We start from the raw sequence: 18440 nt of genomic DNA, 5'->3' as shown, positions 1-18440 counted from the left end.
AAACTTGTTGACATTGGGGTTGTTTTGTGTTAAGAAAGATTGTCTTGGACTTTAAGAGAATGAACTCACATCCTCTGTATAACATCTGGAAAGCTCCACTTGACTTCTGACGCTGACACCCTTCCTCTGTCTGTCCTTCACTTTTAAACACAGCACTCTGAGACATAAATACATGATATGGCCTACAGTATGTGTTCGTACTTGCTAAACGTGCTGACATATAGGGATGCTGAGGGATGTGGAATCGCATGAAGTACGAGCTGCAATCTGCAAAACGTTTGTTTTCCTGTGTGTTTTAGCATCTGAAGCAGTGTGACGATAACGAGGATTAGACAGATAATAGTTCTAAAAAAGCAAAAGATCCTTTTGTTTTCCCTTTAATGTCTTTGCACGACTTTGATGTCTGAATTTAAGAGAAGAAATCAGCAACGAGAAAGAGGAAGTTCCAAGGAAAAGAAAGACAGGTGACCTGACTAAATGCCCCATCATCTCCAAAAGCCTTCTGTTCATTTCCCCATCACAAGCTGCACATCGAAAATAGAGGGACTGCTCCTTAATGTGCTTTTTTAAATGGCAAAACATTTGACATTGACTTGTTTCATTCTGGCAGCTTTCTCGCTGCTGCTTCTTGTTGAGTCTGACTGCATTGTTTTCAGGAAACCTGCGGTAAAAACAGAATGAGCAGGCTATCTCTGTTGCACCTGGAGGGTGGGGATGGCCTTGAGGTCGACATCCACCTGCTTTTCAAGGGTAACTCCTGTGAACGACGCCTCCTTGCTGGCTAAAAACCTTGACTACACGATCCACTCCCTGTACATCTTCTCCATGGGATTTATATATGTAGCCTACACTGGCTTGTTTCCAGGGCAACCAAACAGCTGAGCAGAAATATGTCCGCCGAGGCCCCTCGGAGCTGTCGGGGAGGCTGGCTGCCATGCAACGAGGCTTTTTTTTCCACTGAAACTCGCAAGCTCTGATTTCTTCAACAAGTGTGAGAATGTTATGCAAGCTGTTCTGTCTAGGCGCGCAGGCTATCATCTCTCCAGAGACTGCGGCAGAGACGCTTGGATTAAACTCTAAAATCTTTAAAATACCAGATCTTTTCACACAGCACATCTTCAGTTATTTGTCTTTGATTTTAATTCTGAATCTGACAATCATAAGGAGTTCATACTTTGTTAGGTATGCCAGTTCAATCGCTCATTAACATTAATATCTAATCAGCCAATCGCAGCTCCTCAATGGATTTAGGCACATAGACATGGTCAAGGCGACCAGCTGAAGTTCAAACTCTACATAAGAATGATGAAGAAAAGTGATTTACGTGATTTTCAAAGGGACAAGTTGAATAAGTATGAGCATTTCACAAACTGCTGATCTGCTGGATATTCCTGCACAGCCGACTTTAGCGTTCACAGAGAGAAAAAAGAGAAACTAGTGAGTGACAGCTCTCAGGGCCAAAATACCTTGTCAGAGAATGGTCAGTCTGCTTTGAGCTGATAGGAAAGCATCAGGAACTCAAATAACCTCTCATTACAATCAGGGTATGCAGAAGAGCATCTGTGAATGCACAACACATTGAACCTTGCAGCAGATGGCTACACTGAGGCTACAGTTTGCACAGCCTCACCAAAATCGCACGACAGAAGGTTGGAAAAATGTTGAGCTCAATTTCCACTGCAACATTTGAATGGCGAGGTCAGAAGCAACATGAAAATATAAATCCATCCTGCCTCGTATCAACAATTCAGGCTTTTGGTGGCACACTTTACACTCATTTTCTGATGACTGCTTCCAGCAGAATGGACTCCTCCAAAGCTGCTGCTTTTAGGACCTTGTTGAATTGATGTCATGAAGAATTAAGGCATACTACTAGAGAACAGAGAGGCTTAGCTAATCCAATGCTGTTGACTAAGTTCAGTAATTTAGTATTTTTGATTTTGACAGGTTCAGTTATTCATACTTAGTCTCAGTCTTTCTGAAAGGAAACAGACTGTCTATATTCTCACTGTTTAATCTTTAAATTATATACTTCTTTAAGATGCTGTTACACTGCTTTATATTTAGAGGCAGCTCAAAATATAACTTCTGACGGGCCTCTGTACTGTATGCGAGGAAACACTATTACACCCTTGAGAACACAACAAATAATCTATGTTTTTCTAGTCATCTCAACAGGAGTTCCTGTCCGAGTTTACCTCAGAATAACAGCCCCATGAGTGATTGTACAGCTGAAAGGAGGAAGGATGGTGGAAATCTTTAAAGCGGGACTATGCAAACCAGTCTCTACACAATGGGTACCCCTGGGAACACTGCAGCTCAGACCTCAAGCTCTATAGAAATGGAATTACCTGCCTACTACTTTGTCTATTTTTGTGATCAAAGACATATAAATGAATGGAAAGCCAACTTTCCTGATGACCTACTTTAGAAAAAGTCAATAAACAGAAGTGGCTGTATTTTCTGCTCTGAATCCTCCACCAGTTGTCACAGTTTTGGGCTTATCCACTCGAAAGACTACTGTGTGACAGAACATGTGATCTATAATCTGGAGGGGGTGATCCAGAGAGGGGGGGAGTGAGGACTAACAAGTGTGGGACCACAATGAGCCAGATGGGAAGAACCATTTCAGGTCCACACGAGGCTTTCTTCACGCTGCGACCTCTGAGAGCACTCAGTGACTTTACAACACGCAGAGCAGTTTATTTTATGGCCACAGCATGAAGAGCTTAAGCGGAACTTCTGTGAGGGAAAACCAACTTCAAACGCCAAAAGAGTACACAAACCAACCGGCAAAAACAAAAGATGTATACACTATACATACAGAGGAAGTTGCTGAATAAAGAAATACGTTTGCAGAAATTAGAAAGCTTAATGAAAACAAAGCAAACGTCAAACCAATGCTTTAACATCATCATTGGTATAATTTACCAGCCTGACGATTTGAGCAGCAGACATTCCAGTCTGAAGACTGATTGCTTTCTTCCAGAACAGATATTTGCCCCGTTGTTGCAGACAATACAGCAGGCTCTCTGTCGCACTGCTTACAATAGCAAAAATGTGTGAATCTAAGTGGCTAGAGCAGCGGATAAGTGATGCACGGGGACGCACTGACCTTCTGCTGCAGGTGGCACGGCCGAACGGAGCTGATATTTTAAAGGTCAGGCTATGCGGTTTGTCTGCTGAAGATTCAACAGTTTCACTGTTTTTTAATCAAACCATTTAACTTCAGGAAAAGCAGAGGAGGTTAAAATACGAGACAGACGCTCAGAATTTAACATTTCAGACATTGATTTTATTCCTTTGAGTTTAGCAGAGTTTGTGTATGTTTGCATCTTTATCATCTCTTAAGAGGTTTTATTATCACACTGGCTGCGTTTGCCTTATTACTCCTAGTAAGTCCATTCAGTGTGTGATGTTAGATTTCATCAGTGACAGAATGCAGGTAGTTTAGACTTTCATAGGAAAGCTTTGCTAAAAGCAAAACAAAACAATAGGTCATCAGGAAAGTTGGCTTGATGGACACATTGCGACGTGCTGTAGGCAACAGGCACTTCCCCACAATGCTGCGGAGAGATAACGGCAGCCTCTGATAGGCGGGAGGAAAACGGAAGGCATTAGTCACAAACTGACCTTTCTCTAAGTGGACTGTAAACAGCTCCTTCTGCACCATAAACCCGAAACGCAAACCTTTCAAGCAAGACTTATTTAACATCCATCCAAAAAGCTCATTTATAAAAACAGCACAGTTGCTTTTTTATTTCACGTGTAACATCTACACACTGATGTGATATTTAGAGCTATTTTCAAGATTTTTAAAAACTAAAATATAATAATGTAACAATGTAACAATTCGCACTACAACCTGGTTTGCCTCTTATCTGTAGTTATTTTTTAATTTAATTTAATAACTGTACAGTACTCAGTTTATAGTAACCATTGTCCTTAATGTAAATATGTAAGAAAAATTGTGCATGTTCTGTTCTGTGTCCTATGTACTGTTTGTTTGTATAGGTGTCTTTCTGGCTGCTGTTGCAACCAAATTTCCCCTTGTGGGACAATTAAAGGATTATTCTATTCTATTCTATTCTATTCTATTCTATTCTATTCTACTCTGAGGCCTGTGGGTTTACAGCTGTTTGAGTTAAAGTCGGTCCGTGTGAAACTCACTGGGAAACAGCTTGGCCGCCTTCCCTGCAATGCACAGCTGCACATTAAACAAACATGCACTCTGTGCCGGTCAACTCTTTTGTTTTAGCTGCTTGCCTCGTCAGGCACTTTTGATTATGAAAAAGAGAAATGGAGCATGTGACTTTAAGTCTGGATCCTGACACTGGTGTAATGAAATAAGAGTGGGTGGCGGTGGCGGTGAAGATTACAAGTGAGATATTGCAAAACGTCTATTGAGGGTTTTTGCTCTGATTTTACAATTCGTCATCATTTTGTCTGCTGAGCCAGCAGCGCTTCGTTACACTGGAGGAAACAGGCAGCAAAAATGTATTTTATAATGATATCTGATGAACTCAAATATTGATTTAGAGCCACAAAAAGTACAATATTTGTTCTTTGAGGCAAATATAAAGGCGATTTAAGTGACTTTGAACGTGATATGGTTCCTGGTGCCAGACAGGATTGTGCAAAGATCCCAGAAACTGATGATCTGCTGGGATTTTCCCACAAAACCTTCTGTAAGGTTGGCCGGGAATGGTCTGAAAATATCCAGTGAGCAGCAGTTCTCTGGGAGAAAATGCCTCGTTCATGCCAGAGGTCAGAGGAGAGCAGTCAGACTGCTTGGTGGTGATAGGAGGATAACAGTAATTCAAACTGAAACTGAGGCTACAGTTCACATGGGCTCACCAAAATTGAGCAACAGAAGATTGGAAAAATGTCGCCTCATCTGACGAGTCTTGATTTCTGCTGTGACATTCAGATTGTAGGGTCAAAATGTGGATCCATCCTGCCTTGCATCAGTAGTTCAAGCTGCTGGAGGATATTTTCTTGGCACACTTTCTGGACTTAGAGCTCTAATATTGACTCTTTTTTTTGTATCTACGAGATTCTGATGGAAACATCTGGACCTTGAGACCTTAAATGCTCCACTATGTACACCACCAAGTGTTGATTTTGTCTGGCTGGTGCTGAGCAGAAAGGACTCAGTTACCTGCTAGTGAAACAAAATAGATGAAAGTGGTGAGAGTAAACCTAGACAGCAACCTACTAGCTTTCTCCATTGGGTGCATGCAAGCTGCAACATCTGCAATTTCTGCAGGAATTCTACTCTTTGACGTTCCACCGTAACTAAATGCAATGTGAAGATCAAACACTGATTAGAGCACATTTAAAATGAGCCCCCCCCCCTCCCCCCCAAAAAACAACAAACAAACAAACACAAAAACCAATGAATGTGTGGAATGAATGAATATGAACAAAGTGCCGTACGGAATGAGCGAGGAAAAACAAAACAAAACAGGGGAGTGTGATACGTGAAAGGGAAGAGGAAGGGGAGGTTTGTTACTGTTACATGAGCTAACCTCTCACCTCCTCACTGCTGTGTACTAACAGTGGGAGAAAGGTGAATACAGGCCGGGACATTAAAGCTGCAGGAAACTGCAGAGAATTAGGCGAGGGAAGCGATGAGAAGGAGGACGATGATGAGAGGGAATTTGCTCGAAACTGAAGCTGGTGGGAGAGCGGTTCTGCTCTCGTTCTCCCCTTGGGTGTTCCTGTCAAGGCTCTGGGGAAGCAGACATAATTTACTTAATTGGTTCTCACTGATACATATAAGACTAAGAGGGGATTTTCCCCCCTGTTCTTTGGGGCAAAGGTAGCAAGGACTTCCCTCTGCTGCCTCAGCAGATGAAGTTGTTCCCCTTCAGCGCTCTCGCTTTTTGAAGTTTCGACTGCACAAACATATATTTAGCATGACAAAATTTTCTTTAAAAAGAGTCTTTGATCCCGGCTTGAAATTAGGGAAGGATATTAAAGGCATTAATCTGATTTGAAGCTGTGAGAACTGACTTTAAACTACATGAAACATTAAATGCCACGTGGATTTTGGCCAGTCTGAGTAATGTATACACAAATCACATGCTGCACTCTCCACCCTCTAAAAACAATACGAGTGACCCCTTACCCCACATTCTCTGGATGACTGAATGCCTGAAATCACAGACGCACTCCAAATCTAACCTTTGTGTCCAGTAAGAACTTAAAGCAGTGTGTGGTTTATGACACAACGTGCAAGGACAAAAAGCCTGCAGACTCCCAGATCTTGAGTTCACACATGACCATGAGAGGAATTTCTCAAACTAGGTTCTTTTCTTTTCTTTTTTTTTTTTGACAAACTCATGATACTTTTGATACATTTGAAAACCTCAGAGTCATGACCTTTTGTAACTTGCTCCACACCAGAGATACGGTGTTATCTGAGGAACTTTAACATAAACTATTCCACATGTTTGAAACTGACACAACCAAAGAGCCCGAGACTTCCCGAGACATTTCTCAAGCAGGGACTGGACTAAAAAAAAAAACAAATAAAACACAACAGTGAACTTTTTTTATAATGTCTGCTGTAAAAAAATTTTTAAAAATTACATTTTCAAATGCATTGGACTCGAGTATAGACAGCATAAATAGATAGACATAGCTATTATGACGTGCCTTATTGGTTAGGTATTGTATTACCCTTATCAAACCTGGAGCTGATCTGTTTCGCCATCTTGGTATTTTTATTCTAGATGTGATTAAAATAATAATTATGAAAAGTTTTTTCAATGTGACCTGAAACTAGCCCCACAATGCATTAGCAAACTGTTTGAGGTCACACGTCAAAGCCTTTTAGCAGCCAGGTTAGTCGCCCCCTGCTGGCCATTATAAACAGTTTAAAAGTTTAAGACACTTTTGTGTCAGCTTCACTGAGCTGGGACTCGTGCTTTAAAGTTTGAGACTTCAAATGTTGTTGTTTTATATGATCCGTTTGGTTCTTCGTTCTTTTTGCCTTTTTACTGTCATGTCTATTGAATTGTCTTTAGTTCCCATTTCTATTCGTGTGAGAGTTAAGTTGTTTCTCGTGGTTTGATTGATTTTTATTCAGGATCTTCATGGTTTCCTAGTTCCAGGTGTTTTGTAAGTATTTCCTTATATTCTGAGCTCTTAGTTCCCTTTAGGTTTCTAGTCTTGGTTATAGTTTATCTGTGACCTTTTGTTCCTTTTGCTCTCCCTTCTGTGTCAAGTCCCGGTCTCTGTGTTAGATGTTACTCTGTTTGGCTGCTTCCTGTTTTATTTTGTGTCCCTTTTGCTTGGCCTTTATTTTTGCTTCCTGTGGCTTCTGTCACCTTGATTATGCTCAGGTGTGTCTTTCTCTCCAGGTGTTTCCCATCTCCCCAACTGCCTTGTGTGTATCTATAACCTTAATCTTCCCTTTGTCAGTGTCTCTTAATCTTTCCTGTTATCCTGCTTGGTGTGCTCCTTGTCTGTTTTTAGATTCTGCTGACTGCTCCATATGTTTCCTAGTTCATCTCTTGGATTCTAATTGCTTTCTTTGTGGATTCTTTGCACCACTTTGGCTTCGTACCTAAATACAAAACGAGTCTTCTGTTTACCCATTTTGCAACAGTTCTCCATGATGACAGTGGCCTCCCTCAACAAAATAATCCTCACATGTTCCCTCGCATCAAAAAACTGCTCTAGAACACAACAAAGAGCGCTGACCCGGTCTGCAAACTGTTAATCTGAATATGAGGAAACACTTGGTGGATTCCCTGGAACAAACCCAATCTGTGAAATGTGACGCCCTGCAATCCACTGAACCCAAAAACCATAATCTATGATTTTAGCAACACAAGAGACCAAAAAATAGCAGACAGGTGCTTTTAATGCTGTGGATGATTAGTGTAGATTCATTTAGGATGGTTAGTATAATAAATTGCCAATAATTACTTAATTATCAATCAATTATCAATCAAATTCTCCTGTTTTTCAATGATAGAATTGCCATATTGATAAGTTTATTAACAGCTGAGTTTTACTGACTAAAGCGCACACTTTTATGGTTCAGTGCTGATTCTCTGATGCTTTCAGTGTTCTGTGTTTAACTCTTCCTAATTGATAAAGACCAGCTGTTTTTGCTCAGCTAAACCCTGTAATTGCCTGGTGACGCTGTATTCTGAGTATGTCAGAGTGTTATCAGTGTTAAATTTAATTAGAACTATGCCAAGTTCTTATCTGCTATCCTCCTTTGTGGATTTTAAATATCCCACAGAGAGACGCCGGGGCGGGTGCCGGTTTTCATCCATCAAAGCCACTCAAAGAGCAGAAACATGTTTATATTTAAGAACTCAAATATGTCAGAAATGAGACTTAATCTTTGACTACTGAAGACCAAATACACAAAGAATTCAGCTCATATTGCGCACTTCAGAGCAGTTAAGGTTATTTGGTGACCTTGTTCCCTTTAAGTGTGTCTGGAAGAATTGTCCACATCCTTTATAGACACAGCAAGCTCTCTCAGCTATGAACACTCTGTGTTGTGCACAGATACTTTCAGTGGCTCAGACAACAAAAGGAATGATCAAAATGAAGGGACCTGTCTTCCATGTAGGGCAGTGAGTGTGCACACCAGCAAAAGCTAAACAATCAGAGTGCAAAAGGAAGAAATATTTTCCTTGTGAAATACCCAATTAAGAAGCTGCCTCAGATAAAAGGAGAGAGGCCATTAGTGTTCCTCTACAGCAAAGTCGACTTTACAAGGAGAACATGTGTCTTCACACACACTTGAGGAGTCCAAGTGCCTCCCTTATTTCACCTTGACAATATAGGGGTCCAATAAGGGCACAGGCAGATTCAGCGGTTTTAAAATGGGCGCTCACTGTGATCTAATTCCCTCCAAATCCGAGCAATGGTGACATCCCAGCAGGATGAGCATTATAGGCAGTACCGTGAAAAAATCTTGAGCCACTCTTTGTTTCTTTATAAATTCCTTACAAGGAGTCGAACTCTTGTTGAGCAAAACTTCTCCAGGCTTTGTGAAGGTCTTTTAGTTTTTTTTATTCAGACAGTGTCATTGTGTGCTGTGTGGCAGGCAGGATGCAGGACTCAAATGCAGGACTCAAACATGGGAATTTTAACTGAAAGCGGCAGTTTTATTGGTGAAAAACAGTACAAAAAAAACCTAGAAACCGAAAACTCAAACTAAAGTATGAGAAAATAAACCAGGACTTGGAACACAGAGGGAGGAAACACAGCAGACTGAGGGTACGACATGACAACGGACAGAGAGAAACACAGATTTAAATACACAGGCAGGACAACAAGAGGATGGGAAACACGTGGCAACACAGCTGGGACACATCAGACTTAACAAGACAAGAGAAGCTAAACCAGACACACACCACACAGGACAGGGACTATCAAAATAAAACAGGAAATACACAGCATGCACAGAGGCATGACCTTGACAGTGAACAGGGGGAATAAGGAGCACAGGGACAGGAGTAACAAACTGCGACATGAGACACAACTGGAGAACAAGAAAATACACATGAAGACAAAACTAAAACTACGCTAAATGTGAGGGGCCCAGGAACAAAACCCAAGAACTAGAAATCACAAAGCAAAGAAGAACTAGAAATACAGAATCAAGAACTGGACTGAAAATCAGTATGTGTAGAGGAGGTTTGGAGAGAGGTTCAACAGTGTCAGCTGCTATCTGTAAAACATGGTGGAGGCTGTGTCATGGCTTCCAACTGCTTTTCAGTCAGTGGTGTGTGGCATCTTCTTAAAACTGATGGAATTATCAACACAGAAAATGCCATCAGACTTTGATCCATGCACTCAGAGTCTGATTGGCAATAGCTTCAAACAAAATGCCAATGCAGTAAGTAAGCATACCTGGACAGAAAATCACATTATGTAACATTATCGGTTGTGGATCGGCCTCCCCAGAGCCCGGACATGATTGAAGTGTGGGATCATGTTGACAGAGATCAAGAAAAAAGGCCGCCAACATCCAAAGAAGACAGTTAAATGTCATTTAAGAAGCCTGGAAAACTATTCCTGAAGACTACTTAGAGAAATTACAAGAAAGCTTGTCTAAGAGAGTTCAGGCTGTGTTGAAGAATAAAGGTGGTCACACCAAATATTGACTTTTAAGCTCGTTAGAATCCTACAAACTCAAACTTTTGCCTTATGTACCATATTTCCATGTGTGCTCACATAGTACACAGTAACTCACTGCACTGAAGTCCTATTTTCTAGCAAAAAAACCCCAGAATAAGTGATGACTCAAGACTTTTGCACAGTACCGTAATATTTGGTGTTATTGCCAATATATAAGATTGCAGTAGCAGAAACACACAATCCAATGAAGCTTTCATTTGTGGTTTCTTTGAAGATTTAAAAAAAAAAATAGGCTGTGTAATAATTTTAGTTACTCTTCATGTTTCTACAGTTTTGACAGTCCTCAGATGTCGTGGACGACATTATAGCACATCCACAAATGGAAACTTATGAATAAATTTTACACAATAAAATTACAGATTCTTCCTTATCTGGGCGATACATAGCCCACCACTAACCAGATCACCAAACCTCTCTTGCTCATTAATTTCTTTTCTAGCACACACACTCGCTCAGACACACCTCCACAGCAGTAATCCCAGCAGGTTGTTGGGTTTCTATGGGGGTCAGCGTTTGCCAGACACTGCTTTTATTTGGACCCGATTACTTTTGGGCACAGTCATCGTATGGTTTCTGTCAACTGGGATAACGCTCATTGGGGGCGGATTGGCATTCGCCTCACTGGCTCCATTCACTAGGCCCGGCACAATCATGTGGATCTGGCAGACCTAACACCTAACCCAAAGAGTCGGGCCAGCCCAGTCAGCAAATACAATGCCCTCACTTCCCCGGTAATCAGAGAGGAGGGGGAGTAAAATGATAGCCAGCGAAGACACAAAAAAAGAGACTGATGTGAGAGAGTAAGTTAAACATTTAGGAGGGGAGAGAGGCGTGAGCAACATCTGTAAAGTGGGGTTAAAAAGAAAGAGAGGGAAAGAGTTTGTGAGAGCAAAAGCAGCACAGCTTTCCATCAGCTGACTAGCCAGTTTTAGAGTTTTTGACCCCAGTGACCTCAGCCGCAGACCACTTTGCAGAAATCACTCAGTTAAGATGTTTGTGAGCTCTTAATGTGGTAGGAGGTGGGAATGTACATGGTCAAAAAAGTTCTGTGAGGAATCATTTTATTTTGAAAAGCCCAGAAAATGCACCTGAATTAAAGCAGACAACATAACAACTGCAATAAGCCTAACTGTAATAGACATCGTACAGTCACTGTTCATAAAAGTGTACAAACACAGAGTAGGTAATGCTGTTGTTTGTGTTTAGTATTGTTGAATGTGCATAAACAGACCTCTGCTGCTCTCTTGTGGTGCAGTCTTAGAGTAATGTTGCACGTGCTATACATATACTGTAGACATCAAGTATAACATTATGACTATGTGTCTAATATTGTATTGGTCCCCCTTTTGCTGCCAAAACAGCCCGACTCATCAAGGCGTGGTCTCCACTCGAGCCCTGAAGGTGCACTGTGGTGTTTCGCACCAGGTTGTTAACATTTCATGAAGTCCTTTAAGTTGCAAGGTGGCCTTGTGTGTCCGGCATATCCTACAGATGCTCACTTGGATTAATATCTGGGGGCTCTGGAGGCAATGTGAACACCTCAAACTCGTTGCTGTGTTCCTCAAACTATTCCTGAACCACTTTTGCTTTGTGGCAGGGCAGATTATCCTGCTGAAAGAGGCCACAGCCATCAGGGAATACAGTTTCCATGAAGGATGTAACAGAGTATTGTAACAAACACTGTGAAGGTTGCAGACCCGTGCTCTAGACGGATGCTGTGGATTTCCTGCCCTTCTCAAAAGGAGCTAAGATGTGAGGAAGAGATGCCAGTAGTGGAAGCAAGTAGCACAGCACACTAACACAAATCACACTACAACTGGAAACTAGCGGTAAACCATTTAAAACTTGTGCTGTGAACTTGTGGAAAATTAACAGCTCAATAAAGGGCATAAATTTAAAAATCAAAAGCAGTAAATGTTTGCTATGGCTGCCAAAGGTGGAAGAAATGTACTTTTAAAAGTATGACAAGTATCCACAGGAACCTGAATAAAATAACAACAAACAAACAAAAAAAACCCAGAATGATCCTTTAAATGGCTCATACCATTAATGACAGCAGGGGGATAGAGTTTCTTGCCATTGTGACTACATGGTGTTTATTTATGATAAATGAAACACTGATAAAGTAGATAGTATTGTTTTAAAGACACGCAAGTCTTTAATTTGAGCTTCATAAATATTATAAAACGACACAGACTCAGGGCGCGGCGTATAGCAGTGAGTGGTCCCGGAAGTCCCCGTATTTACAAACACATTTAGCCGGCGCTTCCTTGCACCAGCCGGGAGCTAATGAACGGGGCACCGGGAGGATTACCTGAGGGCTAAACGCGTTTTAAACGGTTTTCCTGCCAAATTCAGGCAAGCCTGTGAGGACGCTGAGGTATATTTGCGGCTATGACGGACGAAAAAAGCAGCAGCGGTCCTGAAAGTGACGCACAGCAGCCTCGGAGCACCGCTACAGCGGAATACTGCGCAAACTTGCAGCAGTGGATGTGGCAGTATTACTGGGGGTACGCCAGCTGGCAGAGCTGGGTGGCTCTGTCAGCTTTCCCCTTCCCTCCGCCGGGGATAAGCGCTCAGACGCCGCCGGGTACCCCCGTCAGTGGGCAGCAAGCATTTGACACAAGGAGCTGGTACAGCTACTATCCTGTCACATCCCCCGCAGCTTTCTTTCCTCACCTGGCTGCCGGGACCGAGCTGGGCTCAGCCACTAACCCGCTCCCGGGTGCCGATGCTCGTCCTGGCCAGCAGCAGAACGGGAACCCGCCTCAGGCAGGTAGGGCTCAGGTTTGGCAGCGCGAGTCGGTTACTAAGTGCTAATTACAACACATGCTGCTCAGTCTACATGAATACTTTTACATTACTTCAGCATTAAACCTATTTAAACAACTCACAAATTTAAGTTTCTCTTTAAACGTTTTTAAATTACCCTCATAAAAACTGCACAAGAGGTGCACATACTAAATATATATTACTGTTTATGAATTGAAAGCATTATGATTAGTAAAAGTTTAATAAGAATTTATGGAAGTAATCAAAATGTAATCTTTAAAGCAGGATAATCATCCGGGCTGATTATTGTTGCTTATTTGTTGTAATCTGATTAATAACAATTGAATGTAAGACCCAGCTCTGTGTTAAAGCTAGGTCATGAGTCTGACCAGGCTTAAATAAATGACCTAGAGGAAACGAGCTTATATGCTTAAGAGTCTTTCAAGGTTTTTCCTCTGTCCTCTGTTTTCTCTTGTGACTGTCAGCAGTGTCTATTCACTGAGTTTATGAAGCTTTGAGTTGCCCCACGGTAATGAAAACGGCTGTTCTGTTGTCTTTTCATCTGCTGTGCAGGACAAGAGTACACCATCCCCTCTCCTCTCCAGAGGTTCCTCGCAGAGACTGTGGACTTCTTCATCCTGTTTTGTGTGAAAGCCACCATCGTGTTATGGATCATGTATCTGAGTGGTATGAAGTGAGTAAAAAACACCAGGATAAACGGGCAAAGACTCAACTTTAAATGAGGCCTCTCAAACTGCTTGAATTCCAAGTTATGCCACTTTGCACAGACAAACTGTCTCTCTTCTTTAAAGGGACATTGCCAAATTTATCACCCACTTCATTGTGGAGGAGATAGACGAGAACACGTCCCTGGAGGACCTGCAGAAGATGATGGCTGTTGCTCTGGTCTACAGGGTACTGGTGTGTGTCTACGAGGTGAGTCGCATTTCTCACCGCCTTGATAAATGCTCAGTTAGGCGACGTGCAGAAGTATATTAATATTGAAAATCGGCATGCCAGCATGTGTTTATCTTCACCCAAACTAAGCTTTCTGTTAATTTTTTTTATAACATTTAATAACATTTTAGAGTGGATTAATCCTTGGCTTCAGCGTTTGCTCTACTTTATAAATGTCCTCTTAATGTCATAGTGTACAAGGTTTTCCTGGTGCAACTGCGAATTAAAGCAGAACACCTGTTAGAGTATAAATAACATTTCGCACTGTTCTCATTTACACCCAGTAGCAGCAGCACGTTCTCTCGTTTAATGAGAACAGGCAGCGTCAGAGTTCTTTGCGGCGCCCACAGAGAACAGTGATGCAACGTTGCATTCATAGTTGCCTGCGATTAAGTCACTTATCCCGTCTCTTGTTAGAATTGTCTTGTTTTCCCAGGTGGGAGCCAGCTCTGGGATATTCATGCACCTCTGCTCAGACTCACACCATATGGCATGTTTCCTTCTCTGCCTCTGAGCTTGTTTGTGGAATACTGAATACAAATTTCTTGTCCTGTTACTGTTTTGGGCCAGGGTTACTTATACAACAAATAAAAGCTTGAGTAATTTATTTTCATGGCCATGAGTATTGCACTGCGAAAATATCGGGCAATAAAAACTTGAGCCTAGCATTAGTTCAGGTTCAGACAGGTTTGTGTTAAAGTTAGCACATTATATTACTCATTTAACGCTTCACACATTAAAACAGGCACATTTTCTGAAAAGTGCAAGCTTATCTAAATATTCCCCTTCAACCGGTCTCTGACTGTTGTTGTGCATGGGGCTGATCAAAAGCTGGAATTATACTCTTGATTAATTCACTAATTGTTGCTATATACTGTTATTTTTGTTTGTGCATCTGCTGGCTGCTTTGCAACCCATCTGACACCAACTATGACTTAATCAATATTATCTATCACCACTGATGCCTGCTCTGTTCTGTGGGCCTTGCTGCTGTTCTTCCAGCCTCCACCTTTTCATGTATGCACACTGAGGGCGAGGGTAGTTCCCAGAACAGCGCAGCTAAAAATACGTTGCAAGAGATGGAAATGAAAGTCTTTTGTAATTCTCCTACCGAACGATATTCGGTGACAAGCGGTGTGATGTTTGTTGTTCTCGTCCAATCAGATCATCTGTATTTGGGGCGCTGGTGGAGCTACTCCAGGAAAGTTCCTGCTCGGCCTGCGGGTGGTGACGTGCGATACGTCCACCCTTATACGACCCAACTGTGTTCTTGTGGTCCCAGCATCTAACGTGTCCTTCTCAGCGTGAGTCTTCACACAACACATGTTGGGTTTTTTTTCTGTTGAGTTATTTTTATATTTATTAACAAGTTTAAAAAAAGTATATTATTTGTTGTTTCCAGTTCTTTTAGAGCATCTGTGTGGGATTCAGTAAGTCCCTGTTTGAGCTCATATTTTGTCTCGTCTCTCTCGATTTTCACAGCTCTACTGTGCGGGCGTTGAACAAGAACTTCTCCATTGCCTTCCTCTTCCCTGTCTTTATCACCCTCCTCTTCTTCCAGCACAACAGGACTGTGTACGACATTGTGGCGGGGACCATAGTTGTTCAGCGCAGAGGAGGCAGATAGCAGTATTAGACTTCTGTTTAAAGAGTATCTAGAAAATTTTATCGAACTCAGATTTACTAACACAGAGGAGAGTGACTTTGCTGGGCAAAACTTGTAACGCTCTATAAAATGAAACGTATACAGACGTAGACCTGGTACAGTGGGATGAGAAACATCTCCTGCTGTAAGGGATTTAAAGGTGCAATATGTAAGATGTTTAATTAAAAACACTGAAAAATTAACTGGAATCATCAGCACAATGTGAAGAAATCCTTCAAAGTTTCTGAAGTTATGTCAGATTCTACATGTTATGTTGTAGAGATGAAATTATAAATGCAGTGGTGGACGGGGTTGGACAAAAGCGCTGGACGGTTTTGGTTTCAGCCTACAACTGACCTTACAGTGTGTCCTGTGCGCGTTAATGGCAGTAGGTGACACAGACAGCTGGAGGCTTGGATCCTACAACATGATGTTAGCTAGCTTTATAATATATCAATGCTGCAACAGCATCTGTGATAGCAAACACAAACAGTTGTTGATCTGCTGTTAAAATAAATAACAATAAAAAGTCCAGTGCAAACAAAAATATATATATTTAGAAGTTAAATCTTCACATATCAGCATTTTGGTGATTGCATGATTATCAGTCGTGCAATCCAGCACAGTTAGACACTGCATTAGTCTTTTTCCCTGGCTCAGTAGGTCTTTACCTGCCAACAGGCTCATCAGTACTGCATGAACACTACTGCTGTTACTGTGTCCCAAAGCTAGAAGGTCTAAAGCTGAGATTGGTGGAGAGGGAAAGCCAGGGAGAAGTCCTGAACTGGACACTGGCTGTCGGTGTATTTTAGGCAGCCCGGCCGACCTATTATATGGATTTCTAAAGCCGATAGCTCGTGTGTGTCTCCATGTGAAACAGAGCACAGGAAAGCAGCAAAGTAAGTGGAAACAAGTAGACGTGAGTTAGCTAAACAACATCAGTGTTGTTTTTTTCAGTGTCATACGTTTATGAAAAAAGAATAAGAGCAATATTCTGAAGTGAGGTGCTCTAACACGCACTTTCATAAAAGAGCGACACGTTCAGGAAACTTTAAAGGAGCAGTTAAAAAAAACACATTTTGTTGGTGTGCTTTGCTTTTTATTTAAGAGCAATTTTGTTCCGTTTTATCTTTTAAAATTAAATGACAGAACATGACTGTTTTTGTCAGCCTCTGCAGAAAAATTTTATTCAAATGAACAAACTTTGCAAGTAAAAAGGTTTGAGTCATCCGTCACTCTTTTTCTATGCACAACTGGTATATGCAAAGCAAGATGGCATGCGAGGCTCCTGAATGACCTACTGTCCCCAAAATAAAACTGGAGGAAAAGTCCATCTGCAGTCCTGAGTCAGGCTGAGAAATGGAACAGTTTTTACAAATTGCACCTTTAATTCTCACCACTGTACCGCTCTAAATAAGCTCAGAGGACAAAACTAAAGTATTGTGAGGTTTTTGCTCATCGCAGAGTGTGTAAAGTTGGAAAGTTTGTTGTCATGGAATAATCCCGCAGCTCATGTGAATTTTAATAAGTGCGCTACTGTATGACACAATCTGCTGTTTCCTTCTTTTTTTTTGGTGACCCTGAAAGGATTTGATAGCTTTTACCTTTTGTGATTATGTAGTTGCAGTATGCAAGATTTTTGTACTACTAAAGTGCATGTCCACTATTGTGTGATTGTTTCATTTTTCTACAAACTGAAGCTAACTGTTCTTTAATACTTTGTAAGAAAAAGTTTTCAATAATTTAACGTATTGGCAACTTGCAAACACATGGGCAGCATTGTTATTAGAGTACGACACCTTGCAGCCTCTTTCTTTCTTTAAGCTAACAATGATCAGTCAAATGTCTAACATGCTGATAGTTTCTTTGTGCTTTATTAATGCTGAAAAAGAACATTTAAGAGTTGTTTTTATGTGCCCATGGACCATTTAATGAAGTATTTTTTTTGATGTTGTGACATCAATTTGTCCAATTTTTTTTGGGGGGGTGGGTATGGAGTGCAAATAGATTTCTAAATTCTCTGCTCATGTTTTCTCTCTTCAGTCTTGAAGTTTTTGTGACTCAGGGCAGCTTTTATTTTGAAAGGACCCGTGTTCGTATGACCGCTGTTACTCTTCAATTGTGAAGACTCGTTTTGTTTCAGTGCATTTCAGTGCATTTAGACAAGTAGACATAGTTAAGACGACCTGCTAGAAGTTCAAATCGATCTTAAGAACAGGGCATAAATAATGTAATCTAAGTGATTTTAAGGGTGGTATTTCAGAAACTGCTGGGATTTCCCCTCGCAACCAGAAACTTAACAGAAGTTTCTGTTTTTTATAATAAAAATACATTAAAGCATCTATTCTTTAAAATATGAATTATACATTTTAGTAGCCATAATGAAAGTTTACATTTGCTATTAACACAGGAGATTACACTCTCCACAGTAAAAATGACTTCTCAGCCTTCAGAGGAAAAATAAGTTCAAACACTGATGAAACTGGTTACAATTCATCGAATGGAAAAAGACATTTCAGTTTTTACACAGTTATTACGTCATATTTAACGTTATTTAGGCTGTGGAAAGAGGAAGGGTTGAAGATGTACTGCGGTAATAAAATAACAGCAGAAAAGTTTACTTTTTACTACAGTGTCTGATACATTTGTTCCAGTCATAAAAGCAACTAACAAAGGGCCCTTAAGAGACCGAAGGGTAAAAGAAAGAAAGAGAAAGAAAAGACAACAACAGTGACAGATAATCTTCAGAATACATTTATGAATCAGTTTCACTTGGGTGTGCACTTCATGACAATGTTTGCACTTTACCACAAAGGCACTTTGAATTAAAGTAAAGTATAGTTCCAGTCGGAACAACAGCAACAGTCCTTCCAACAAAGCACTCAGT

At 41.1% G+C, this 18440-nt stretch overlaps 1 protein-coding gene across 1 annotated transcript; it reads left to right on the top strand.

The window, feature by feature from the left end:
* Nucleotides 1-12454: 12454 nt before the first annotated feature.
* On the top strand, nucleotides 12455-18124 carry fam8a1a (family with sequence similarity 8 member A1a). The gene is made up of 5 exons (XM_006787869.2): nucleotides 12455-12955; nucleotides 13525-13645; nucleotides 13764-13887; nucleotides 15073-15212; nucleotides 15391-18124. Exons 1-5 carry the CDS (start codon nucleotides 12574-12576, stop codon nucleotides 15533-15535), a joined length of 912 nt encoding a protein of 303 aa, XP_006787932.1. The 5' UTR covers nucleotides 12455-12573; the 3' UTR covers nucleotides 15536-18124.
* The last annotated feature ends 316 nt before the right edge of the window (nucleotides 18125-18440 follow it).

This window comes from Neolamprologus brichardi, chromosome 22 (assembly GCF_056152115.1).
Source record: "Neolamprologus brichardi isolate AB-2024 chromosome 22, ASM5615211v1, whole genome shotgun sequence".
Taxonomy (NCBI): domain Eukaryota; kingdom Metazoa; phylum Chordata; class Actinopteri; order Cichliformes; family Cichlidae; genus Neolamprologus; species Neolamprologus brichardi.
The sequence above is the reverse complement of the archived record's forward strand: the minus strand, read 5'-3'. Positions and strand labels throughout refer to the sequence as shown.

Bases quoted from the DNA above. Each gene is read 5' to 3' on its own strand.
- fam8a1a (XM_006787869.2), top strand. From the start codon at position 12,574: ATGACGGACGAAAAAAGCAGCAGCGGTCCTGAAAGTGACGCACAGCAG. The intron at 13,646-13,763 runs GTGAGTAAAAAA...TCTTCTTTAAAG, and splicing joins ATGTATCTGAGTGGTATGAA to GGACATTGCCAAATTTATCA. The intron at 13,888-15,072 runs GTGAGTCGCATT...TCGTCCAATCAG, and splicing joins TACTGGTGTGTGTCTACGAG to ATCATCTGTATTTGGGGCGC.